General features: G+C 50.8%; 1 protein-coding gene across 4 annotated transcripts in view; it reads right to left on the bottom strand.

The window, feature by feature from the left end:
- The window catches only part of TLE3 (TLE family member 3, transcriptional corepressor), a 50216-nt gene that overhangs the window by 9702 nt on the left and 17706 nt on the right, over positions 1 to 22808 (bottom strand). For 2 of the 4 annotated variants that reach the window (XM_077123919.1, XM_077123921.1), the window contains exons 5-12: positions 19660 to 19722; positions 18072 to 18146; positions 8166 to 8370; positions 6709 to 6725; positions 2822 to 2941; positions 1723 to 1773; positions 968 to 1120; positions 361 to 502 (exon numbers count right to left, since the gene is read on the bottom strand). In XM_077123919.1, the coding sequence (XP_076980034.1) occupies positions 361 to 502; positions 968 to 1120; positions 1723 to 1773; positions 2822 to 2941; positions 6709 to 6725; positions 8166 to 8370; positions 18072 to 18146; positions 19660 to 19722 (826 nt within the window). The remainder of the gene's footprint in view (positions 1 to 360; positions 503 to 967; positions 1121 to 1722; positions 1774 to 2821; positions 2942 to 6708; positions 6726 to 8165; positions 8371 to 18071; positions 18147 to 19659; positions 19723 to 22808) is intronic. The other 2 variants (XM_077123920.1, XM_077123922.1) reach the window with 1 other exon arrangement.

Raw genomic sequence — 22808 nt, 5'->3', positions numbered from 1 at the left:
CTTCAGAGCCCAAGAAGATTACAGCTGGAAGATGCAGCCACTTCTTTTTATAGCATGATGTGGAAGCCCAGAGAAGGGCTCTGCTTGGGAGCCTCAAAGAAGCATGATATACCCAGGAACAGAACTCAGTGTCCTGACCTGGCGCATGCTCCTTCCATCTGCCTGCCCCAGCAGTGGTCCCTGCAGGCAATGTCAACCAACTCCTCCTCACACCTCCCTGTGAGCCCCCAAGGGCAGGCCCTGGGGGAGCCCCAAACTTGGATGCATTCCCTGGGGAACCTGGCCCATCTGTGTGCCTCCAACCCTGGCCCAGGCAGACTCCCACCTCCCCCCAACTCAATCCAGCCCTATCATGCCTACCCATTATACCTATCGGGTCCATGCCCTGAGGTTTGCCCGGCATTGACCGGAGACCTGGGGTGGTGCTGGTGCCTGGGGTTGGGGCATCATTCCTTGGAGTTGGTGTGTTGGACTTGAGCCCAGGGGTGGAGGATTTGTCATTCTGAAAAGGGAAGATGTAGAGACCAAGGGGCCATGAAGATTCTTTCCTGCCAAGAGCTGGGCACTCAGAGCTGGCCATGATGCCTAGTCAGTGCCCATCACCACACGAAGCCAGCCAGCCCGTTAGGAACCTTTTGCCCACCAGCCACCCAATCACTCCATCTGACCAACGTAGGAGCCGAGGCTCCAAAATGTTAATGAACAAGGCCCAGGGCCCAGCCAGTAAAGCCGCGATTTGAACCCGGCCAAACTCCAAGTCCGTGTTCTCTCTACCCCACCCCTCTGTCCTCTGATCAGCACCCCACTGGATGCTGATAAGCATCTCCAGTCCCTGCACAAATTGCCTTCCGCCCTATCCCACCTTGCCCAGCCCCTGCTCCACCCCTAACGAGGTCTTGAGGCACCATTCTGGGAAGGAATTCTCTCTGCCCCAGCCTCTGCGGCTCCAGGCGCAGGCCCCACATACATGACCAAGGTCTTTGGTCTTGGAGGAAGGCGTGCTGCTGGACGAGGCCACCGAGGCAGGGCTGGTGGGGGCATCCTTTTTCAAGCCACGGGCCTTGTCCAGCCCATTTTCAGGAGGGGAGTGTGCTGGGCTGACCCGGGGTGTTGCTGGGTCCTGAAAACACAAATGATGCAGAGATGCACTGAAAGCTCCAACTAGAGCCTTCCCTGCTCTGAGGATGGGAAGAAGGGGGCGCAGGGGTGGGGAGAAGGGGTTTGGTTGAAAGATCTGGGGACCCAGTGGGTGCCAACTGGTTCTAAGGATCTAGTCTGACTCTTGTACTCTACACATGGGGAAACTGGGGCTTGAGTGGGGGGGCAAATGACCTGCCCAAGATCAAACACAAGCTCAGGACTCAAACCCAGGTCCCTGGTCTCTTGACCTAGTGTAGATTTTCTCCAGCAACTCTGACTGCTGAGGCACATCTTCTGGGGACTCGTAGCCCTCACCCCAAGATCCCAGGATGGAGAGAGAACAGAGCTGAATTGGAGGACCCAGAGGAACTTCACTCTGGGAGGTTTGGGGTCTCCCTCCGGAAAGGCATCCTAGCAAACCCTCGGTGCCCAAGGATGCACAGCTACCATGCAGCAAAGCCCTGCCCTGCTCCTCCTGATGCCCCAGACCAGAGGCTGCATCCCAGCAGTTTCCACCCCAGGGAAGAACTGTCCTAAATCACCCAAACCAAGAGCATCCCTGCAACACAGGTCTGCCCTTACCTCATTGGAAACATCCACCACCAGATCATCACTTTTATCTCCGTCACTGTCCTGTAATCAAGAAGGAAGCCAAATGACCAATAAGAGGCTGCACTCTCCCCACCCCACACCGAGCCCCAGCCATTATCTCCTTCTACCAGCCAGTGAGTGAGAAAGGCAGGATGTGAATTGTGAACCTGGCCAAATACCAAAGTCCATGTTCTCTCTATTCCCCTCTGCCCTCCAATAAGCACCACTCCGGCTCAAAGACAGCCATCCTCCAGCGGGTGCCTCCTTACCCATCTCCCCAGCTCCCTCACTCACTCGGCAGCCTTGCTGATCACTGCTCTGTCGTAACATTTCTAAGCATCCCCACCCCTACCCTCTTACCCGGTCTGTCCTTTGTCTCTCTGAAGCCAGAAACTTCTCTCCAGCTCACTTCATATTCACCACCATTTATGAGTGAGTGTGCTAGTCTTATCCAGTCTTTTCTACCACTTTGTGAGGTGAATGATTGGCCTTGTCTCACAGAAATGCAGCTGAGGCCTCATGTGGGTAACATGCCCAAAGCCACGGAACAGCTAAGGAGCTGAACAGGGCTTGGCACAGACCCAGAGTCCATGGCTACTGCTTCTCCCCAGTACCACGTGGTCCCTTCCCTCTGCCCCAGCTCTCACACAACACAGCCTGGCACAGAGCAGACTCGGGACCATACTCCCACTGGGGTCTCATGAACCAGGGGGCATCACTGTATACATGACAAAGTGATGAAAAGCCACGGCAGTGGGGCCTGAGAGAGTGAATGCATGACATACACTGTCAGAACCACTGAGGCAAAGCATGGCATAGGGTACCAGGGACACCCCCCCCACCACCCCAGTTCAGGGAGAGAGCCCACAGCTCTGCCCAAACCCAGCTGAGGAAGGGAGCACTTCCCCTTCCACTCCCACCCCCACACCCCCAGCCCCCAAGCCCTAGGTGTGTGACCCCCCCAGGACCCTGCCCAGGCCCCCTCGGTGGGGTTGCTTCTCTTACCCCTGCTGTGTCTGACTCATTGCCCAACCGAGGGTTCAGGCCATAGATTAGCCCCCCGCGTGACCCAGGGTACCCCCCGACGTACGTATCGGCTCAGGCTGTCCTTCTCCTCTGCTTTCCGCTTCTTGGCTTCCATGCTGTAGTCTGCAGAGCCCCGGTGCTTCTCGCTGGTCCGGAGGCTTTCCGAGGGGGACACCGAGTTATTCTGGGAGCGAGAAGGGAATGAGGGGTCAGTCATCTTTGGCTGAGTGTAACATTTCACACATAGAGACACGGCTAAATGCAGGGGACATAGTAAGTCAGACGTGTCCTGCAGAGCTCGGCTGAAATGGTGCCTTGCCAGGGAAGCTTCCCCCCAACTCCCCAGACGAGGTCCCTAAGACGAAGCCCATGGAGCACCCCTAATTCTCTTCTGCAGCAATGCCACTATTAACAAAGACTTAATTTTGCCACAGGTAGGTTGCCTTGTGGTCAGTGAGACTGCACTCGCCAGGGCAGGGTCATACCACCAGTGGGGCCCGCCATGCGTATTTGCTCAAAGAAGGGATAAGTGGAATTTGCACTGAGTTCTGAAAGACCAATCTGAGCTGACAAACTGGGCCATGAGCAGTTCTTCATCTCTGCAGCTAAGAGGAACTTGGAGGTTGATGAAGAAGGAGCATCATGCTGCCAACAGGCCTTCCTGAGAGTGGACCAGCATTTTGTGTGCTCACCCTATTCCCCTGTGTGGGCTTTACCAACTCTAGAGAAATACCAGGGTTAGAAACAAAATACGATGCCACTGAACCCTCCCTCTGAAAGTCGGGGAAAGGCAAATGAGCGGATGGAACTAGCCCCTAGGTAAGCACCCCAAGAGGCTGCGAAATGGGACCCAGGTCCCCCAGCAGAAGGCAACACAACAGAAACCCAATTTTTTCAGACCTGGAAGAGCCTAATAAGCTTTCCCTTCAATGATAAAGCAAATGACGACAAGAATGCTTTGGATGGAATGGTTTGGAAATATGGGCTGACATCTAAGGCAAGAAAAGCATTCACAGGTCGGTCAAAGGTCAGAGCTGTCCAAGAAGGGGAGAGCCACGAGTAAGAGGACAGCTCCCTCGTGGTGGTGCTGATGGCCAGGACAGCACAACTTTACATGGGCTGGGCAGCGGGGTCGGGGGGAGCTACCAGCAGGGGCACCTGGCAGCCGGGTAACATCAGAACTTCCAGGATGCTGCCGAAGTCTGCTCCTTTGTAAGAGCTCAAACTGGACCTTCGCTCGCCTACTCATCCACCATTATCAGCTGGGTGCCAGGCTGAAGAAGGGCCAAGACACAGTCCCTGCCCTCCAGGAGCTTTCAGTACAGCTTCAGGAAAGGAAAAGACCAGTGCATCAATAACCCTCACGCAGTGTGGGGAGGGGAGTCACGAGGGCAGACAGAAAGGGAGATCGGTTCAGAAGGGGAGGGCGTCTATGGCAGGTTGGATGAACCCACTCCACTGCTCCCCATTTTCCCCAAGACCAGTGCTGGCTCAGTGGCAAGTCGTGGGGAGGGAATGAGGCTGGACGGGATTCCCAGGGAAAGGTGCGGGGAACCAGCCCTAAAGCTTTATTTCCTTTCCTAAGCCAGTTTCTGGGCTGCCCTTCCCTGCCAAGTTTCTGCCTGGAGCAAATTAAAATGGCAGAGTTATCAGCCTTGAAGAAAAAAAATGGAGGTTATAATGGAACTGCAGCTCAACCTTCCCCACAGCCGGGTGAGAGCGGCGGTGATGCACGCCCAGCCGCAATTCAATTAGCTGCTGCAAGCAGCAGCAGAAAAAATCACCATCATTTCATTTCATTTCCTCCAACGGTGGCGGCCACCCCCGTGCTAAGCAGAAATGCTTCCAGCCCCTCATGCTGCCCCTCTCAGGCTGGGTGGGGGGGACATGCGACTGCCTCGGGTTTCTCCATGCGACCCATTACACAGCCCAGGAGAACAGCGAGCTCTTTCTTCTCCTGCAGTCAGGCTGAAAACACTCGCCGCTACCGGAGAGTCATGTCAGGCATTTAGCGGCATCGATCCAGCCCGCCTCTGGCTGGCAGGCGGCCAAAACACTAAGTATTTTTTATTGCTTCGGCTAGGCAAGGAAATATGAATGAAGCTACCTCTAATTGGACTCCAGACTAACCCCTCTGGGACAGCTTCCAGCCCCTCTGCCCGTCCCTCTCCCACTCTGACACAGCCCTGTCCTTCCTGCCATAGGACTCATCTGCCGACAACCTGGTTTCCAAAGGGCGATTACTTCTGTCTCTACCGCCCTGGACACCACTGCCTCACACACGCGGCCCCAGGACCTGGCCTCTGAGCGCCAGCCCACCCCTCCTGCCCTCCCAGGCCTTAGGATGGACTCACTGATTCATTTCCATTCGATTCTCCAGGGACCCACGGGTACCCCCTCTACTTTATTATAGCCTGATGTGGATGGATGTCAGGGAGCGTTGCAGCATGAGGAGCTCAGCTCTTGGGCTCGCCATGGGTTTCTTGTAGCAGGAAGCATTCACAGATGGGGACATGAAGCCAAAAGCCAACAGGAATGGCGATAAGGAAGGCGTTTTGTCAAGGAAGGGTGCTGGGCCTCAACCATCCCTTTTACTTTGCAGTACGTCACCGTTAGCTGGGTTCTGTCCAGGGTTTGTGTCCTGTTCTAAGTGGGTCTTACAAAGCTGAGAGGTTGACCAGGCAAGAATTATCCTTGGGTTGTAGATAAAGAAACAGAGGCCCAGAGAGGCCAAGCAAGCAACCCAATGTCCCACCAAAGTTGGGGAAAAAACTTGAGGGTCCAATCCAGGGCTCCTCCTACCTGAGCAAAGCAAAATGCCACCATGTGAGAGTGAACCTTACAGCACTCAAAATGGATTTTCAGCTTAATTATTCCTTTCTTTGGTAAGTAGCCATTCCTGGACTCAAACATGAACCTGGATTTCTGAGCAGGTAAGCAAGTCAGGAGCAGACACAAAAAGAAGAGAGGAGAGCCCCCTAATAGAAGTTTAAAAAAGTAAGTGTGGGTGGAAGGCAGGGAAGGATAGGCAGGGAGGGTGGAGGGGAGCTGCCCAGGGAAGCCGTTACGATGGTTAGTTAACTGCCTGACCTTCCAAGTCCTACTTAACACGAGGTAATAACCAAAGCCATCCTAACAGATTAGATGGCCCAAGATACAAGGATGGTCATGAGGAATAAAATAGCTTTGCTAATCGCTAGAGGATTGTTTTTTTTTATCCAGACTCCACTGTGCTTATTCAGAAGGCTTATTCACTTGAAACAGCACCTCTGAGCTTCAGTGTGATCAGAAAGATTTACAACAAATCTCAGAGCTGGCAGACATGCAGGCGGCCTTGGCTTTAATGCCTGCTTGCTAGTACTTTCTTAAACGGAATAAAAGCCCAAAGCAGGGGGCACCACAGGCATTGGGAGGAATCAAGGAGGATACCTGGGGGTTGGGGTATAACCCTGGCCTGGGACACAGGACAGCCGGGTCCTAAGCCCTGGGTTCAGCCTGGTGACTTCATAAACTGCCTGGGAGGTCGCAGGGCCAGTCAGGTGGTCTCTCTGGCTAATTAGCTACCATATAAAAGGGAGTTAGTGCTCATTTAGCCAAGTACTTCATCTGACAAATGATGGACCTAACGCCGGGAGAGATAAAGGGCTTTCCCTAAACTGAGGTCATGTTCAATAGGTGTCAGCCACCTCTATTTCATGACACCACTCCCCTCCTCCATTGGGGTGAAAACATCATCACCAACACATCAGCGCCGAAGCCAGGTCTCCCAGGTCTGAGCACAAGTTAAATGCACAACAGACCACCCCGGGCTTCAACCAGCAGGGCAGAACAGAGAACCCAGAAGCCAGCTTTGCAGTTTTGGGAGCTGGCTGCCAGGCCATGAGCCCCAACGGCCCCTCTCCTCCCAGCACCCAAACCTATCACATAGGGGACCGAAGTTCCAGCACTTACCGCACTCGATTCTCTCTCTTTGGGGAAGGAAGACCAGGTCGGCAGGAGGATCAGGCCCCCCAGTACAAAAAGACAAAAAAGAAAGGGGAGAGGTCAGTCTCAGACCAGCTGGCCTTCTGTGTTCTCCTAGTTCCCTGGTTTTAAAATGGGCAGCAGGCCTCCCTCTGAGCCACTGGGGGTCAGCTCAGGCAGGGAAGTCAAATCAAGTTCCTCGGTTTGGAAATGAACCATCCCAATGCCAATGCTTCCCTTGTCTCCGCCACACCCGAGAGCTGGGAAAAGGGGGCGACGGGGGGGCCTGGCCTAGCTTTCCCTGACTGTAAAGAAGGGCACCAAAATTCCTGTTCAGCAGACTCAGGTTGGGAAAGATCACGCTATGAAAAGCACCTGTAGGATCTGGGAAAGCTAAAAAAATTATGGGTAAAAAAAGAAAAAAGGAATTTGGAAGTGTTGATTTTGTTTTAAAATTGATACCGTTTTCTGCTTTACATGAATCCATGGAAGCTAAAGCCTGATTATCTGCACAGCCATGCACTAGCTCCCTGATCCTTCTGTGTCCTGCCTCTGCACCATCCTACCATAGGGACAAAAATCGTATGCCCCATTCCCATGGTTTCTACTGCCTGTGGTGCAGGCCAGTACAGGACGGGGATACTCCATGCCCCGGTGCCCAATCACGTGCTGCACAGGCCATGTGTCCTGGTGAAAGCTCTCTGATGGGAAAGCATGCAAGGTGACACCTTTTAACAAGGGGTCTGCAAAGGAATCAGGCCCTTTCCTTTTCTGACCCAGCCAACCGCTCCCAGTCCCTATGAGGACCATCCCCTCCAGGGCCCTTGCGGTGAAAGCTGAAGTGAATGGGGGTGGCAGATGGGGAGTGCAAACTTTGACTCCTAGCTCCCCAATCATCTCTCTGCTGGACTATGCGCTGCTCTGTCCACTTAAAGGCAGTCAACTAACATGACTTTACTTGAGCACCAGTTGTGCATCTTTTCCAAAAACTCCTGTGCTGGTGTGACACACGTGCTAAGGAAAATACGCAGAGAACAAATGATCTTGGCAAGCACAAAGCATTCCCCAGGCACACTTTTAGGACCCCCAACTCTTAAATTCTCATGGGAATTTGAAAAAGGCCCTCAATTTGGCCAGGCATCTTGAAGGACTGGGGCTGGGTCTTGAATGACGGGCAGGGGTGTGGCTGGAGGATGGAAGGGTGCTACTGTAGGATGAAAAGACAAAGTGTCCTCCCTGGCAGAGGGTAAAGGTACATGTCAGGGACTGGGATGGGTGATGGCTTCCATTTGCTGAGGTTTCTCAGCTCCATACCCTTTGCTAACTCCCGGTCCTAGGGTGACAACATTTGCTGTGCTCACTTACCCACCTGCGGGGTCTATGGCCAAGGCCCCATGCCCAGCTTCCCCCTAACCGCCCTCCCTGCCCCCAGCCCTGGGCCTCACCTCTGTGATCAAGCTCGTGGTGGTTCTTCTCGTCCTTCACAGTCAGGTGGGCCTGGCTGCCCAGGGCGCCAAGCGCCAGCAGCCCCGAGCTGCTCCCTGTCACCGGGGGTATCCCTGGAGGCTGGAGGCCGGATGGGTGGGGCGGTAATTGCACCGGGGGGCCGTGTGTAGCGTGGGAGAGGTGCTGCGCCTGGAGCTGCTGTTGCTGCAACGAAGTGGATGGTGAGCACAGCTGAGCGGGAGCGGGTAGGAGAGGCACGAAGGCCACGCCTGCGAGGGAGGGGCTCCTGCCATCCCCTCGCTCCATCATCGGGTATTGGGGGAACCGCCCTTCCCCCACTCTCCCAGAACCTTTGTCCCCAGCTCAGACAACGTTCTCATCTCACTGAAGGAACAATCTGTTAATGGACCATAATTTAGATTCAAGGTTCATGTCTACAAACATTCCACCCTCTAGTTTCAAGGACAAGATTTCTCAACGTACGTTTCTAAGACAGAGATAAATAATGCATACATTTAGAAACCACACAGTCAAAGGATTCCCTCCTAGGCCAGGGGAATCCGTGTTTAGGCCCCCAGCAGTCACGGGGTTTGCCCTCGTTCGCTCCTCTTCGATGTTAGCAGCCAGCGTCTCCCACCCCAAGGCCCTATCCCAGGGGAGACTCCCCAGTTCTGGGAAACCCGTGCCTGGATTTCAGAGCTGGCACAGGATGTGGCAGAGAAGTCTTGAGAGCAAGAAGAGCTGGGGCCAGCGGAATGAGAGCTATTATCAGATGTCTCAGCAGAGAACAGAGTGATGGAAAGAGTGGAGGCCTGGAACTACACACAGCAGGGTTCAAACTCCCAGCCGTGACACTGATGAGCCATGTGCCCTGGGGCAGGTTCCTTCAAATCCCTCACATTTCCTTATCTGTGAAAGGGGGCAAGTAGCATCTATCTCAAAGGATTATCATAAGGTAATAGAAGGACAGCACCTGGCCCAGGTGACTGCTTATGCAGTGATGAGGATCATAGCGAGCATCTACTCATGGATTACAACAGGTCCGCAATGGTTGAAAAACTTTTATTAGCTCGGTATTATCATCAATAGTGACAATGACAATCCTCCTGTCTCCTCCCCATCCCCAGTCAAGGACTTGCTGCTGTAGCTCCAGAGCCCCAGAAACCCTACCCAATACTAACCTCCGGGGTTTTTCTTACCCACCCCCCCACCTTCTCATACCCAAGTCACTGGCCTGGGAGGCCTTGGCTCTCTCCTGAGCAGTCAGAACCGAACGCCCTCCATCATTCCTAACACTGTGCCTTGGCTCTCTCCTGAGCAGTCAGAACCGAACGCCCTCCATCATTCCTAACACTGTGCCAAGACCTATGGGCATCGTGGGGCAGACAACATAGTGGCCAATTATTTCTTAGGACTGAAATACTTCTTAGGGGCCTTGGCTATGATAATACTCACCTATACACACGTCTTTCTTCTCAACCAGCACAAGGGAACCATCGCTTGCTGAATGTCTAAGAGAATGCAAGAATGCCTGGGCATTTTCCAAATATTAACTCTAATTCTTCCAACTTCCCAGCAAGGGCAGGACTGTGCCCATTTTACAGATGCCTAGGAAGCCAGAGTGGGCAGCTGGTGGCTGGCCAAGGCCTACCACGAGGGACTGGGGTTTGAGCTCAGATCTGTCAACCACCCAACCTCAAACAAAGAATGTTGCAAAGGAGATCCCCAGAGCAAGAGCAGTGGGGGATGGAGGCGGCTAACACAGCACTGATCTGATAAGCTTCAAGAGTTCACTCTTGACTAAGGGGGTTCACTGGTCAATGTGAAACGGGCTTCTGGCAATTGCTAACAGACCTCAGAACACAGTGAAGGCCCATGGTCCTGGCTGGAGGTGAAGGTATTTGGAGGCAAGGATTAAAGGTCCTGCCCTCCCCCAACTAACCTGCCGACTGCCAACCAAGCCCCATTCCGAAGGCCGCAGCCACCCTTGCACTCCTAGCACTGGGGGGTTCCGTTTCTCAGCTCTGGGTGAAGGGGTGGCACCCACAGCCCAACAAAGACCTCCCTCAAGACCATCAGTGGTGACTCTGGGATGCCTGTCACCGGATGGAGGGCACAGGTCCCAGAGCGGTCTGATCTCATATCTGCCTCGAGATCCCACAGCAGAAACAAAGCTAAGGGGACCCAGGAGCTGGCATCACAGGCATCCAGTGCAGAAATCCGACCTCTCCTTACCAAGGGACTCAGGTTTCTCCCAGGTGAGAGCTTACAATTGAGGTTCTCCATTTTTTCTTTAAAAATATAGTTTTTCACACCTTATTACAAAATCAAAACATGGGAAAAGTAGTTTTTTATATCTTATTGCAAAAGTAATACATGCTCATTGTAAAAAAAAAAAAAAATAGATTACAAGGTTAAAAAAAAAATCCACTCTGCAATCCTTCTCCCTAGAAGCCACTGTTAATCTGTCTAAAGATTCCTCTATGGAAATCCAGATTAGTAAATGCATGTCTTTCTACACAAATTATGCAACTTTAGTTTAACAGTGTTCTGACTCAGCACAGAGTGATTCATCCTTTTTAATGACTGTGTAGTATTCCCTGCTGTGACACTACAATAGTTTTATCTAGACACCCACTTTTGGTGGTGGTGGTTTTTTTTTTTTTGGTTTTTAGAATGGGATTTATTAGTTTATAAATGTACAGTTTCAAGGCCATGAAAATGCCCCAGTTAAGGCATCAACAGGATGATACTCTCTCTGAAGACAGGCAGCAGGCATCTGTGGTTCCTCTGCAGATAGCAGGGCACGTGGCCAGCGTCTGCTGGTCCTTTGTGCCTGGACTGGTTTGAGTTGCTTTCAGCTTCTGGTTCCTGTAGCGTCCTCCTGAGCTGCTGTTGGTCCTCTCATGGCTTCTCTGAGGCTTTTCTTTTCTATGCTCTCTCAGCTTTTTCTGTTCTTTATCTTCTCATAAAGGACTCCAATATAGTCTCACCTTGAATTGGGTGGGCCACATCTCAAATTGAAATAACCTAACCAGAAGGCCCCACCCACAGCACGACTGCACCCCCAGGAATGGAACAAAAGAACATGGGCTTTTCTGGGATCCATAACACCTTCAAGCCAGCACAGCAGGGAAATAGGAAAACGGGCCAGAAGGACTTTAAACAAGGTCAGGATTAGATTCAGATTTTATTACAGAAAAATCTCTCAGGAGGTTGAATGGAAACTAAATGAAGCGGGCAAGTTGAGATGGGATAAGGCACCAACCACTTAGCACTTTTTTTTTTTTTTTGAGTATCTACTTAACTAATTTTAATTTTACTTCCCTCTTGTGAAGGTCTCTGGGCATTTCTTGGGTCCACTGGGCTAGAAGGAAGAAACAAGAGTTTCAGGCTAATCCACAGTAGCACCTGTGGGTTTCAGCTAGTCTGCAAAGGTAGTGAAGTTTAAAAGCCCCAAACTGAGAGAGCAGCAGAGGTCACTGCCACGTTTTTGTCTGTGATTACTGAGGAGCCAACCAAGGGGCGGTTTCCCATGATGCAATCCTACACGGACCACAAAGTCTTCTAGAGGGGGCCTGGAGGCTACATGCTCTGAGTCTCACTCTCTCTGAGACACATCCTATGGGACATTTTGGTCCATCCAGCATGGAGTGTGGCCAAGGTCACTGTGTCATGATGGGGTGGGGGGATTCTCAGAAGCTACACAGACACCCAGTTCTAAAATGACTCTCCAGCAGGACACTTTGGTTTTAGACCAGTTATTGTTGGTCCTTTAATTCTGCCAGTGGTGATGGCTAAGTCAAATGCCAGAAAGCAAAGATTCAAGTATTTTATTCACTTTTTCCCAGTACCGTATCTCGAGGAAGAAAGGATATACAGGAGGAGGGATGGGATGGTTACAAAGATGCCAAAGAAGCGGCTTGTACTGAACGCTGTGCAGCCTGGGCACATAGCTAACTCTCTTCTGTGGACAATTATGTTTTTAGAGAAAAAACTGACTGACGATTTATACTCATGGAAAAATGTTGAATAATCCCAAACACCCTGCTCCTTACCTTAGTGGGTAAGGTCTCCTCTCCCACCCAACCGTCCAGGTTGAACACCTTGCCCAGTTCAAATGCCATGTCCCTCCTGGGAAGCCCCCTCCCCATCTTCCTGATATGAACCAGCTACCCCTTCTAAGGGTTCTAACAGTGCAGACTCTGGAGCCAGAGAGCCAGTGGTGGACTTCCAGCTCTATCCCTTCTCAGCCATGAGGCTAAAAGTCACCCGACCCATCTCTCTCTCTGGACCTCAGTTTCTGCATCTGTAAAATGGGAATCAGAATATGGCCCATCACTTAGGGTTACATGAGGATCATATACATTACCACATGTGAAGGCAAAAAAAACTGCTCAGTTAACAGCAAATACTGACTGGACTATAAATAAAACGCTCATTTTTTTTCATAGCTAAGTGATACTTGGCAACTTACATGTCACACCCTGGAGGCCACTGAGCCCCAGGAAGGCACGGACTTGGACTTACTCTTCCTGGCAACCTGAACAGTGCTACCCACATGTGGTTCGGTATAGTCTGCTGCATGAACAAGCAAGAATGTCGCAAAAGGTAAACATGGAGAGGCTAGGAAGTAAGTAAAGTGTGGCTCTGTTCAAAGGCAACTGTCCGTCTCCCAGTTCTGTGCCTCTTCTCTAAGGCCCAAGAACCAGAGGTGGTTTTGACCTCTTAGATGCAGCCAGAACAGTTAGTTGGATAAGGAATACCAAAGGGATGTCCTCTTTCCCCAAAATACCATCGAGTGAACTGGCATCAAACCTGGAGCACAGCAGTAGCTGTTTGTAACACAATGGCTTTCAAAGCTGTTGAGGCTCCAAGACGAAGGTGGGTTTTCTGCCTTAGTGTGTCAGGTAGGAGTATCTTCTTTGCAGGAATCTTTCACGCAAACGTGAGGAGTTTCTCATCTTCAAGTTCAAGGGTCAGAAATCCCCCCGAGGTCCCATTTTGGTGGTTTGAAGGCAGTCAGGACTGGCCCAGCAGGCTCCAGAAGCAGGTACACACGAGCCAACCTCCAAGGCTCTCCATAGGGTGAGAGCAGATGCCAGGGCTAGTTGGACAGAGGGTCTGCTAACAACCATTTTGGTTGCAATGAAGAATGAAACAAGTTTTCTCCCTGGAGGGGCAGGGGCAGCTAGCTTGCTGTATTACCAGCCCAGGAACTGGGCGGGCAGGCAGGCAGGGTCATGGCCACTGAGGCCATGTTTCTGCTCCCTGGGAAATGGAGTACCTTTCTCTCTACCACTCCAGGGTTGCCATGGCCTCCAAAATATCCCCTGGCTTCAGAGGACGATGTGCTGAGTGACATGTAAGTGGGAGGGTGACTTCTCAATCTGTTTACAGGTTCAGTTCCACAGCCTGAGGAGGGCCCTGAACTCATTGCTTTATGCCTTTCTGTCACCAGTTTCTACCATTCCTTCCAATACCAGGATTTCTACATCGTGGACATTGACAATTGCCCTCCCACGGCAAACTCCAAAGGAGAGGCTAGGATTCTGGAACCAGCCTCGCCCATGAGTGCTCAGTTCTCACTCCTCTAACATCCTGGGCCAGGACACAAGTGTGTCTGAGGAAGATTGCCTGCACCCCATCCTCCATGTGAGTGCCAAGCTCCTGTGGCCTGAGTTCAGATGTTCTCCTCTTCCAGGAGAGGCCACCAGGGAAGATCTGGCTTGCTGAGTCTGTGTAATTGGGTTATGCACATTACTCTTTATGCCTATGCTGGCTGATTTAATGCTTCACTTCTTAGGCTTGTCACTTAGTGAAGAGTCAAGACTCATCAAGGGCTCCCCATCAGGTTGCAAAAACAGGGTCTTTCTAACTGCATGAAATTAACACTCCCTATCCTTAAAGGAAAGGGAGAGCAGCCTCAAGCCTACGCTTGCTCCCTTCTATTTCCCCACAATTCCATGAAGAATTGAGCTTCCATACTCAACAACAGCCTTTAATGCTCACAACTCTCACTGTCCCCATTTCTGGAACGGGAACAGGCCCGGAGAGGTTAAGTGATTCCACTATGCCCGGAGCAGCCAGAAGCCGGACTCAAACCGAGCTCTGCTTTCATCTCCACCAGAGCTGCCTGACGGATTCTAAGCACACTCTTCCCCATCTTTCTCCCACATGTGGAATTCACTCAACTGATGGCCCTAGCTCATCAGCATCCTGGAGTGAATGCAAGAAGCTTAGGAATGGCTTCAAAATACCCTTTGTAGTTTGTGACAAGTTGCTGTAGCCCCCCTCCAACCCTGTTAAAAAAAAAAAAAAAAGCGAAATCATGCCTTAGGACTATGTCTTCAACTAATAATTCCCAAGAGAATGCAGACCAATTTGTTAGTGGGCAAGTGGGACGACAGCCCACTCCCCCACTTCCATCCAAAGACATCAGACCAATGTAAAAAGGGGGTTCTGCACATGGTCGACACAATAACATACAGGGCTTTTATGTGCTAAGGAAGGAAAGACATTCTCCAAGCTGGTGACCTACGGCCAGAGTTTCCCACCTCATGCTCAGTGATTTTGTCACTCTAAGCGTCCCCTGTAATCTGCATTCGAGAAGGAAAGGCATGCAGTGCAGCCTACGGCAGCCAGGCCCCAGCCTGAAGAGAGACACTCTCCCAGCCTCTCACCCTCAGGTGGATTCTTGAGTTCCCTGGTGATAGCAGGCAACTGGGGGCTTGGCCAGAAAGGCTGGCTTCCCTCTGCCTCTCCTGCTTCCCTTCTCCTCATACCAACCTCACCTTGGATGTTGGCATTTCTCACCATGAAGGAAGACCTTACAAGCACTCTAATCCAAGTGATAAATATTCCACTAGCTATTAGGCCCTAGCCAGCTATAACTGATCATTCTTCGAGCTGAACTAAGATGTGGCCTCAGAATCTGTCAACTCGACGCCCAACACGGCCACAATCAGCTGACCAGAGCAGATGTGCCATATGAAACCTGCCTAGCCTTTCCCCGTCTTTCCATAAATGGGGAAACTGAGGTCCAGAGGAAAGAAGTGATGTGGCCAAAGTCCTCCTACCTCCCAGGCCAAGGTGTCAGGCTGCTTCTCCTTCCAGAATGGCAAACCCAACAACATCACAGGGGAGCCACTAGTTGCTGCTAAGAACTCCCCAGAAGATTTCCCTGCCCTTTTCTGCAGGGGCCAAGATTCCCGCACTTTCCCTTCAGCCCTTGGCCTGCCCCCACACCCCTGCCCCAACCCCCCCCCCCCCTTCCCGGGCAAGCTTCCTCTCCCCTCTCCTCGAGGAGGAGATAAAGAACGCCCTGGTTAGATTAGCTGGCCTCCTTCGCTGGAGTGCAGTCAGGCACGGCTCCCCAGTGCGAGCATGCCCAGGCTGCCCGTAATTCCTGCCCCGGGAGGCCCTGACAGGCACAGCGATTAGAGGGCTGCCTGCTTAACGACAGGGCGATGGCTACATTCACTCAGAGCCTGGGAAGCAATTACCTTGAAAATGGGGGTCACAGGCCCCACTCGTTGGCTTTAATTGAATTCCAATATCTGCCTCGAGCTGCCTTGACCTAACTTGTAGCTTCCTAAATGCTACTTAAAGGAAGTGGAGCTAATCCAAGCGGCGCTTCTTCCCGGTTTTACTCTTTTCTTAAAATTGAAAAAAAAAAAATATATATATATATATAGAGAGAGAGAGAGAGAGAGGGAGAAGACATACACACATTTTCAAAGGAGGATTCTAACTCCAACGAGGGAGACAGAGGGGAAGAGGGCAGCCCACTGAAGCCACTGCAGGGATGGGAGAGCTTGGCCTGGACGCCTCGAGGATACTCCTGGGAAGGAGATGGAGGGAAGAAGCCAAAAGAGGGGCAACCCTGGACAACAGAGCTCACTCTGCACCCTCCTCCGGCACTGTCACCAGAACAATCTCACTACTTCTGGTCCCTCACAAGCTCGGATCTGGCTGACTGGGGAAGAGTCCTGGGTTGGGACTCGGTCCTCAGCTTCTAATCCAACTTTGCAACTACTCATAAACCACTTGCTCTCTCTGGCCTCCTCTGTAAAATCAGAGCATTGAGCAGGGCAGAAGTTCTTAATCGTGATGATTTGCCCCCCATGGACATCTGGAGACATACTTGGTTGTCATGACTGGGGATGGGGGCGGTGCCACTGGCCTCAAGTGAGCAGAGCCCAGAGATGTTGGTAAACATCCTGCAATGCACAGGATGGTCCTCTACAATAAAGATCTATCCAGCCTAAAATGTCAATAGTGCTAAGTGAAAAACCCTAGGCTTGATTATCTCTGAAGAACATTTAAACTTTGAAATATTATGAGTCCCCAGTATGGGCATGCTGCATTTCCGCTCACTGCTCAGAAGTCCGCACACTTCCTCCTCATGTTCCTGGTTCCAGACCCCTTGCTGCGCCCCCCCCACCCCCACACACAGCAGGCGGGGTTCTATTCCATCACAGGCTCCAGCGGTGCAACCCATGGAATCCCTAATTATCTGTCACTCTGACCCAGTGGGAGTTGGGAAGGCCGGAGAGAGAGGAGCTGGTCTAACCCTCTCCCTTTTTCAGATAAGAAAATAAGCCCAAGGAATGAGAAGGACTGCCCGAGGTCACAGAGGGAAGAACTGTGATTAGAACAACCATCTCCAGGCTTCTGCCCTGGACTGAAATGCTGAGAATCAGCACGTATGCCACGAAGCAGAACAAACACCTGTGGCCTTCAATTCCCACTTAAAATAACGACCTCACATAAGAACAAAGAGAGAATGAGATGAAGTAGGATCCCAGAATGCCAGGGCTGAGGGACCTCGGCCAAGCAGCCCACCACTTCCAAGGCTGACTATGCTTCAGAACATTCTGCAAAATTTCAGTAACAGATTCCCAAGCCCATCGTGAGACCTACGGAAAAGAACTTGGGAGTGAGTTTCCTGGATGCTGCATTGTTCAGAGGCTTCCTAGGGACGGTGATCCAGGTGCTCCGTGGCCTGGGAAGCAGAGATCTTGCCTACCTCCCTTCATTTTAGGGATTGAAAGTAGACCCCAAGGGTACGAACCTTGCTCAAAGCCACAACGAAAAATAATTTTCCCCTATAGGTACATATCTTAAATATCCTTAGCAACACAACCAAAGCCATAAGCAGCAAAAAGATGCTGCCTGATTCCAAGAAATCCACCAACAACGAAGGCCAGGCAGGTGCACCAAACGGGATAGAGAGTTTGGTTTCCCGTTTTCACCAAGCGGTCAGGTCAGAAGTGGGCCTCCCAACAAAGCGCTCTTGGATATTTTTCCTGTGCCCAGGTGAGATGGGTTCTAGCAGGTTAGAAAGCTCCACCCAGGTGCCCTGCTGAGACGCACAAGGGCACAGATTAATGCTGAGCCGGGCAGCCCAGTACACAGGGCAGCAATGCCCCCAACCCAAATTTCACAGCACACTTCACATCCAAAGGATAGCAGAGATGGTTCTGATCTCGGGTGGCCAAAGAAGGGCATACCTTATCCAGAGGAGGCAGCAGGGCAGATGAGCCCCGGGGGAGGGATGAGGAGGTGGCCGAGTACTCTGGCCGGTCACCGTGGCTGCAGAGGTGATTCCAGACTCCTGACACCCGCAAAGCCAGGGAAGGAGGGGCAGATGAGTTTAAAGGTAGGAGCAGATTTGAGGTAGGGCAGCACCTCTTGAATTCGGGGACTGGGAAGCAATTGGGAAACCAATGGAAAGAGAGTCCCAGACGGGTCCAAGCCCGTGAGATGCTTGGGGAAGCTGGGGCTCTGGGGCCGCCGTTCTTCGAGGCCAGCTAAGGTCAGGATTGATCTCTGGTTACGGTAAATGAGAGGAATAAAAGGGCTATACACACGGTGAGAGGCAGATTGGGGAGTCCACGTACCCCGATGATGGCGTTCAGCTCCGTCATGGTGACCTGCTTGGCACGCTCCACCGCCTGTGCCACCTGCTGCTGGTGCTGGAGGGAACAGGGTGGGGTTAGGAGGCCGCCATGGGGGGGGGGGGCGCCGCGGGGAGTAGGGGGGGAGTGAGGGGCACCAGAGGGGCAGGAGGTCGCACAGGCCACCAGAGAGAACAGGAAACATGGCCCTCGAGGACACAGGGTACGGGTGGTAGGGGATTTCTTTAAACTTTTTTCAATGAGCATGTTTTACTTTTGTAATCAAAAAGTATTTTAAGTTCTTAAAACTTTTAATACTTAGTATTTTTATGTTCTAAAACAGATGAACTCCAAAAGACGGCATTATTCAATCACCTGCCTCAACCACACAAACAAAAAACCTTCCTCCCCTTAGCTGAGCTGGATATAAGATACTACGGAATGATAATTCATTTAAGCGTGTTTACAGCATTGTAATCATGCAGGGGGGGTTGGTGACCTGTTGTAGGGGATGCAGCCAGTGTAGTTAGCAGTGAATTGTCAGGATGTCTGCAACCTACATTCAAAGAGTTCAGGGGAAAGAAAACCTATGCATCTATAATCTATACATCCCTAATTTATATCTCAAAACAGAGGAAGAAAAAAAAAAGTGTCTAAGTAGAAAGAGAAAGAAAAAGCAGCAAAATGTTCTTTTTTTAAAATCCTTCTGTAGAGAGAGTAGAAAGAGAAAGAAAAAGCAGCAAAACGTTCTTTTTTTTAAATTCTTCTGTAGAGAGAACAAAAGTGCTAAAGCTTAGTGCATTCCCTGTACCTAGAGGTAGTACCCAACAGGCTACAAGCCTCAGGATGTCTCCATATCCCACTCTTATGCCAATTCAACCATTTATTGGTGACTCCTCTGGGCCAAAGGTCCAGGACATGAGCAAGGAGCTGATGTGGTCCCAGCCACTGAGGGGCTCTAGAGGGGGAGGGAGGGCCCAGGTCTGTGCCCTGCACGGAGGAGCCTCCTTGGAATGCTTACCCCAAAACACCCACCAGCCCAGCCACTATGTCAAGTTAGAGTCTCATGGGAGGTATGTTTAGAAGATGATGTGACGAACTGGTTCCACCTCTGCTAAGGACACTGTCTGGGGCTAGGGTCCGCTATGGGTATGGGTTCTTCCTCACAGGGTGTGTCCCTCTCACTGTGTGGCCAGCCTTCCTTGCTCTTAGACATTTCCAGGTACAGGAATTTGGGCCACAAAGAAAGCAGAGGCTGGGAGTGCTGGTTTAGATGGGGCGTGGGGGGCACAGAGGCTACCCACTGCCCCATACTGGCCCAATCACCCACTAGGACCCTCCTCTCTGGCCTCAGGTAGATGGGCAGCAGAGAACCACTTCTACCAGAACAAAGAACAACGGTCCCTTTGATATGCCTCCCCACCCCCACCCCAGAACCAACTGGAGAAGGCTCTATAAATCCCCAGATTGTCAACTTCAGTCAGTTCTATTGTCAAAGTTTGAATGGACAGGGCAGACTGGGCTGTGGCAAGACCCAGCCAGCCACTGGGCTGATCTGGAAAGAAAAGGAGATAATAAAAGAAAGTCTTACCTCTTGTGACAGGAAAGGCATGATCTGTGCTAAAATTGTGTTTAGTCTCTTTGCAATCTCTGTCTGCAAAGGAAAAAGAGACCGCATGACGCTCAGGCAAATAAATCAAGTTACTAAAATGTCCCCAGCAAGTGGAAGTGCAAACTTCCCCAAAACCACAGACCCTAATGACCGGCTCCATCCTTTCTGCCCTTAGTCCACTTCTTGTCAGGAAGCCCTCCCTGACTCCCCTGAAACCAGTCAGCCTGTATTTCGGGGAGCTCCAATTTCTTATCAGAGGTGGTCGACATGTTTGTTCCAGAATACAGTTCTAGAAATTCTAAAAACAAAGAAACGCAAAACCAAGATGACCCCCACACCCCAGCAAAACCCACTACAAGAGTGAACTGCAAAAAAAAAAAAAAAAAAAAAAAAGAGTGAACTGCACGGATTTTTGATTCCTGGACCCTGCACCCCCTCTCGCCCCCTCAAAAAAAAAAAAAGAGGGAACTGAAGTGTAAAAGCAAGGTGGCATCTTGCCTCATGGGGCCCAGTGCAAATGTAAGACAAACTCTAATCTCCCAGACAAATCAGGAGGTGATGGAGGGTCACTCCTGGTGGCACATGCCAAAGGGTTCTCTGGGGCCAACCTCACATGCAGTGATGCATGACTTGATGGGTCCCTCCAGCCCCACATTTCATTGCTGCTTCCCCATTCTATAGCAATCTCTCCAGCCTGAAATCCCACCATATTTCTAGAGCAGAGAGTTCCCTTCTCTAAGAAACTTTTAGAGAACTTATTAGATCCCTAACCACTCACATAAATTATCTTAGGAAGGCAGATCAATTCTCTCTCCCCACTCCAGGACCCCATCAATTGTTCACCAGTGTCCTGCATGAACCCCAGGCTCATCCTCAGAGCTCAGATCAAGAGTGGTGCTAATATGGACTGTATGTGTGTGAAGATTTGTCAATAAAAATATTTTTTAAAAAAAGAGACTTGGTGCTAATTTCTTGTATGGAGGAAGGCTTAGAACCACTGAGGACTAACTCTCGGAACTACTTTTCACAACTCATTCTGAATCCTGAGCCGCCAGGACAGGGTCCCAGGGCTGACTTCAGATCTCTCATTAGCACATAGCAATCTTCCAGAGACAAAACCATGACAACCACCTTTAAATATCTGTGATTATCAACACATCAAATGTGACTGGATCAGAAGTCCTTGTGCCAGGAAGATTTAATGCAAAACAAAACAACATTGTCCGAGCTGCTGTCCCCCGAGCCGCTGGGCTCTTGCGGCCCTAGTCTCGGGGCCACCAGCTCCAATGGGCTGGGCTCCCCATCATGAAGAGCCTGTACCTGACATCAGGGCTCCTGGGTGAGGACCAGGGATCCCTGCTGTGAGATCAGTGCCTGGAACGTCCAGGATGCTCAGGAGCAGACCCCAGGTTTTCCAGCAGGCACCTCCAGGGGCAGGGTGGGTGGAGTAACTGCATAAAGTACTGTCCTTCAGGTTCCAGGACAATGATCACTGTGTGATGGTAACAACCCCCATTTCCAAACCTCCTGGGGAAGGGGGAGTAGCACCCCCGTTGAGACACAGAGACTCACAGCCACATTTGTGGTAGACTCGAGCAAGGGTACTACTGCACATCAGGATTTCTTGCCCTTGGCACCAATGACAATTTTTGGGATGGGTAATTCTTTGTGGGGAAGCTGTCCTGTGCATTGCAGGTCCTTTAGCAACATCCCTGCTTTCTATCCACTAGATGCCACAAGCATCTTCTATCAGGGCAACCAAAAAATGTCTTCAGATATTGCCAAAGGTCCCCTGGGGATAAAATCCATCCCCCCGCCACCCCACTCCCCATTTAAGCACTATACTGCCATGTATCATGGATTCAGGGACTAACCTTACCCTTGCTTTTTTCTTATTTTTCCTTCACCCAAATTCCCTTTAATTTTTAAATCATTAAGCTGCCTCAAATATTTCTGGAAGGAGACAAGCTAGATACACATTAATACATAAATAGGACCATCTGTCATTCATATTATAAGTAATCAGTGTATAAATTATCAACCTATTTAAGTGGAAAGTGTTCTACTCTAAAACAGAGTCCTTTCTCATTTGCGTTTACTTTTTCCTCCTCCAGTTGGTCTGATAGTGGGGTTCAGGCCTTCTTCCCTGGGGCCCAGGCTCAGCAGGAAGGGCCTTTGAAGAACCCCACTAGGAAGGACTATACAGGGCTGGGGAAATGAGGGGAGGGCAGAAGAACAAAGGGGGTGGGGTTTATCCTTGGAGATTTTTTATAATACACCACGTTTTCCTGGCCTTGGATCCTCAGGTCTGGCTTGGGAGCTGGGGGAGCAGACAAATCCTGTCCCTTTCAGCTGTCATTTTGCTATCGCCTGCTGCTGAACTGCATTCTCCTCTTGACCTTCTCAAAAATGAGTAGCAGGGATTGAGCCTTACCAATCTTCTACAAACTCCGCATAGCCCTGAGAACGGGCATGGTACACTGGCGAGTCACAGAACGAACTGGAAAACTCTTCACTAAATAATTTTTTTTAACTTTTGTGTTTGTTTTAGAGGGTGGTGATTAGGGGTGGAGAAGCTCCTGAAAAGGGAAAGTTGGCCAGACCAATCCACTCTTAACAACCACAGTGAGAAGAATGGCTGATATCCACCGACCCACCCAGCTACTGCAAGCACCCTACACGTGTGAACTCTTAACAGCCTTCACAGGAAGGTAAGTATTAAAAACCCATCTTTTCAGATGGAGAAACTGATGCTCAGCAATTAAGCAACTTCACTAAACAACGTCCTACCTCTCCCTACCAAGAAGCCAACTTTCAACATTTTGAGAGCTTAGAGAAATATTTTTGAAAGAAAAACTACTGTCTAGGTCAATAACTGATAGCATTTCCGATTAGAACAGCTGTTAAAACAGCCTTTGATCCAATTCAAACAAGCTCGAAACATCAGTTCCCAAAAAAAAGGGAGAAAAAATAAAAACCAAGACCCCTGACTGCAACAATCGGGACAGGTCACAACTCACGGGTTCGAACCAGATCACAGACTGGGACATTCCTTTTGGCAAGTCAGCAAAACATGTCATCAACAACGCAAGTCCTCAGTCCCTGAGACCCTCCATCCTTCCCTCCAT

Source organism: Tamandua tetradactyla, chromosome 12 (genome assembly GCF_023851605.1).
Source record: "Tamandua tetradactyla isolate mTamTet1 chromosome 12, mTamTet1.pri, whole genome shotgun sequence".
Lineage (NCBI taxonomy): Eukaryota > Metazoa > Chordata > Mammalia > Pilosa > Myrmecophagidae > Tamandua > Tamandua tetradactyla.
The sequence above is the reverse complement of the archived record's forward strand: the minus strand, read 5'-3'. Positions and strand labels throughout refer to the sequence as shown.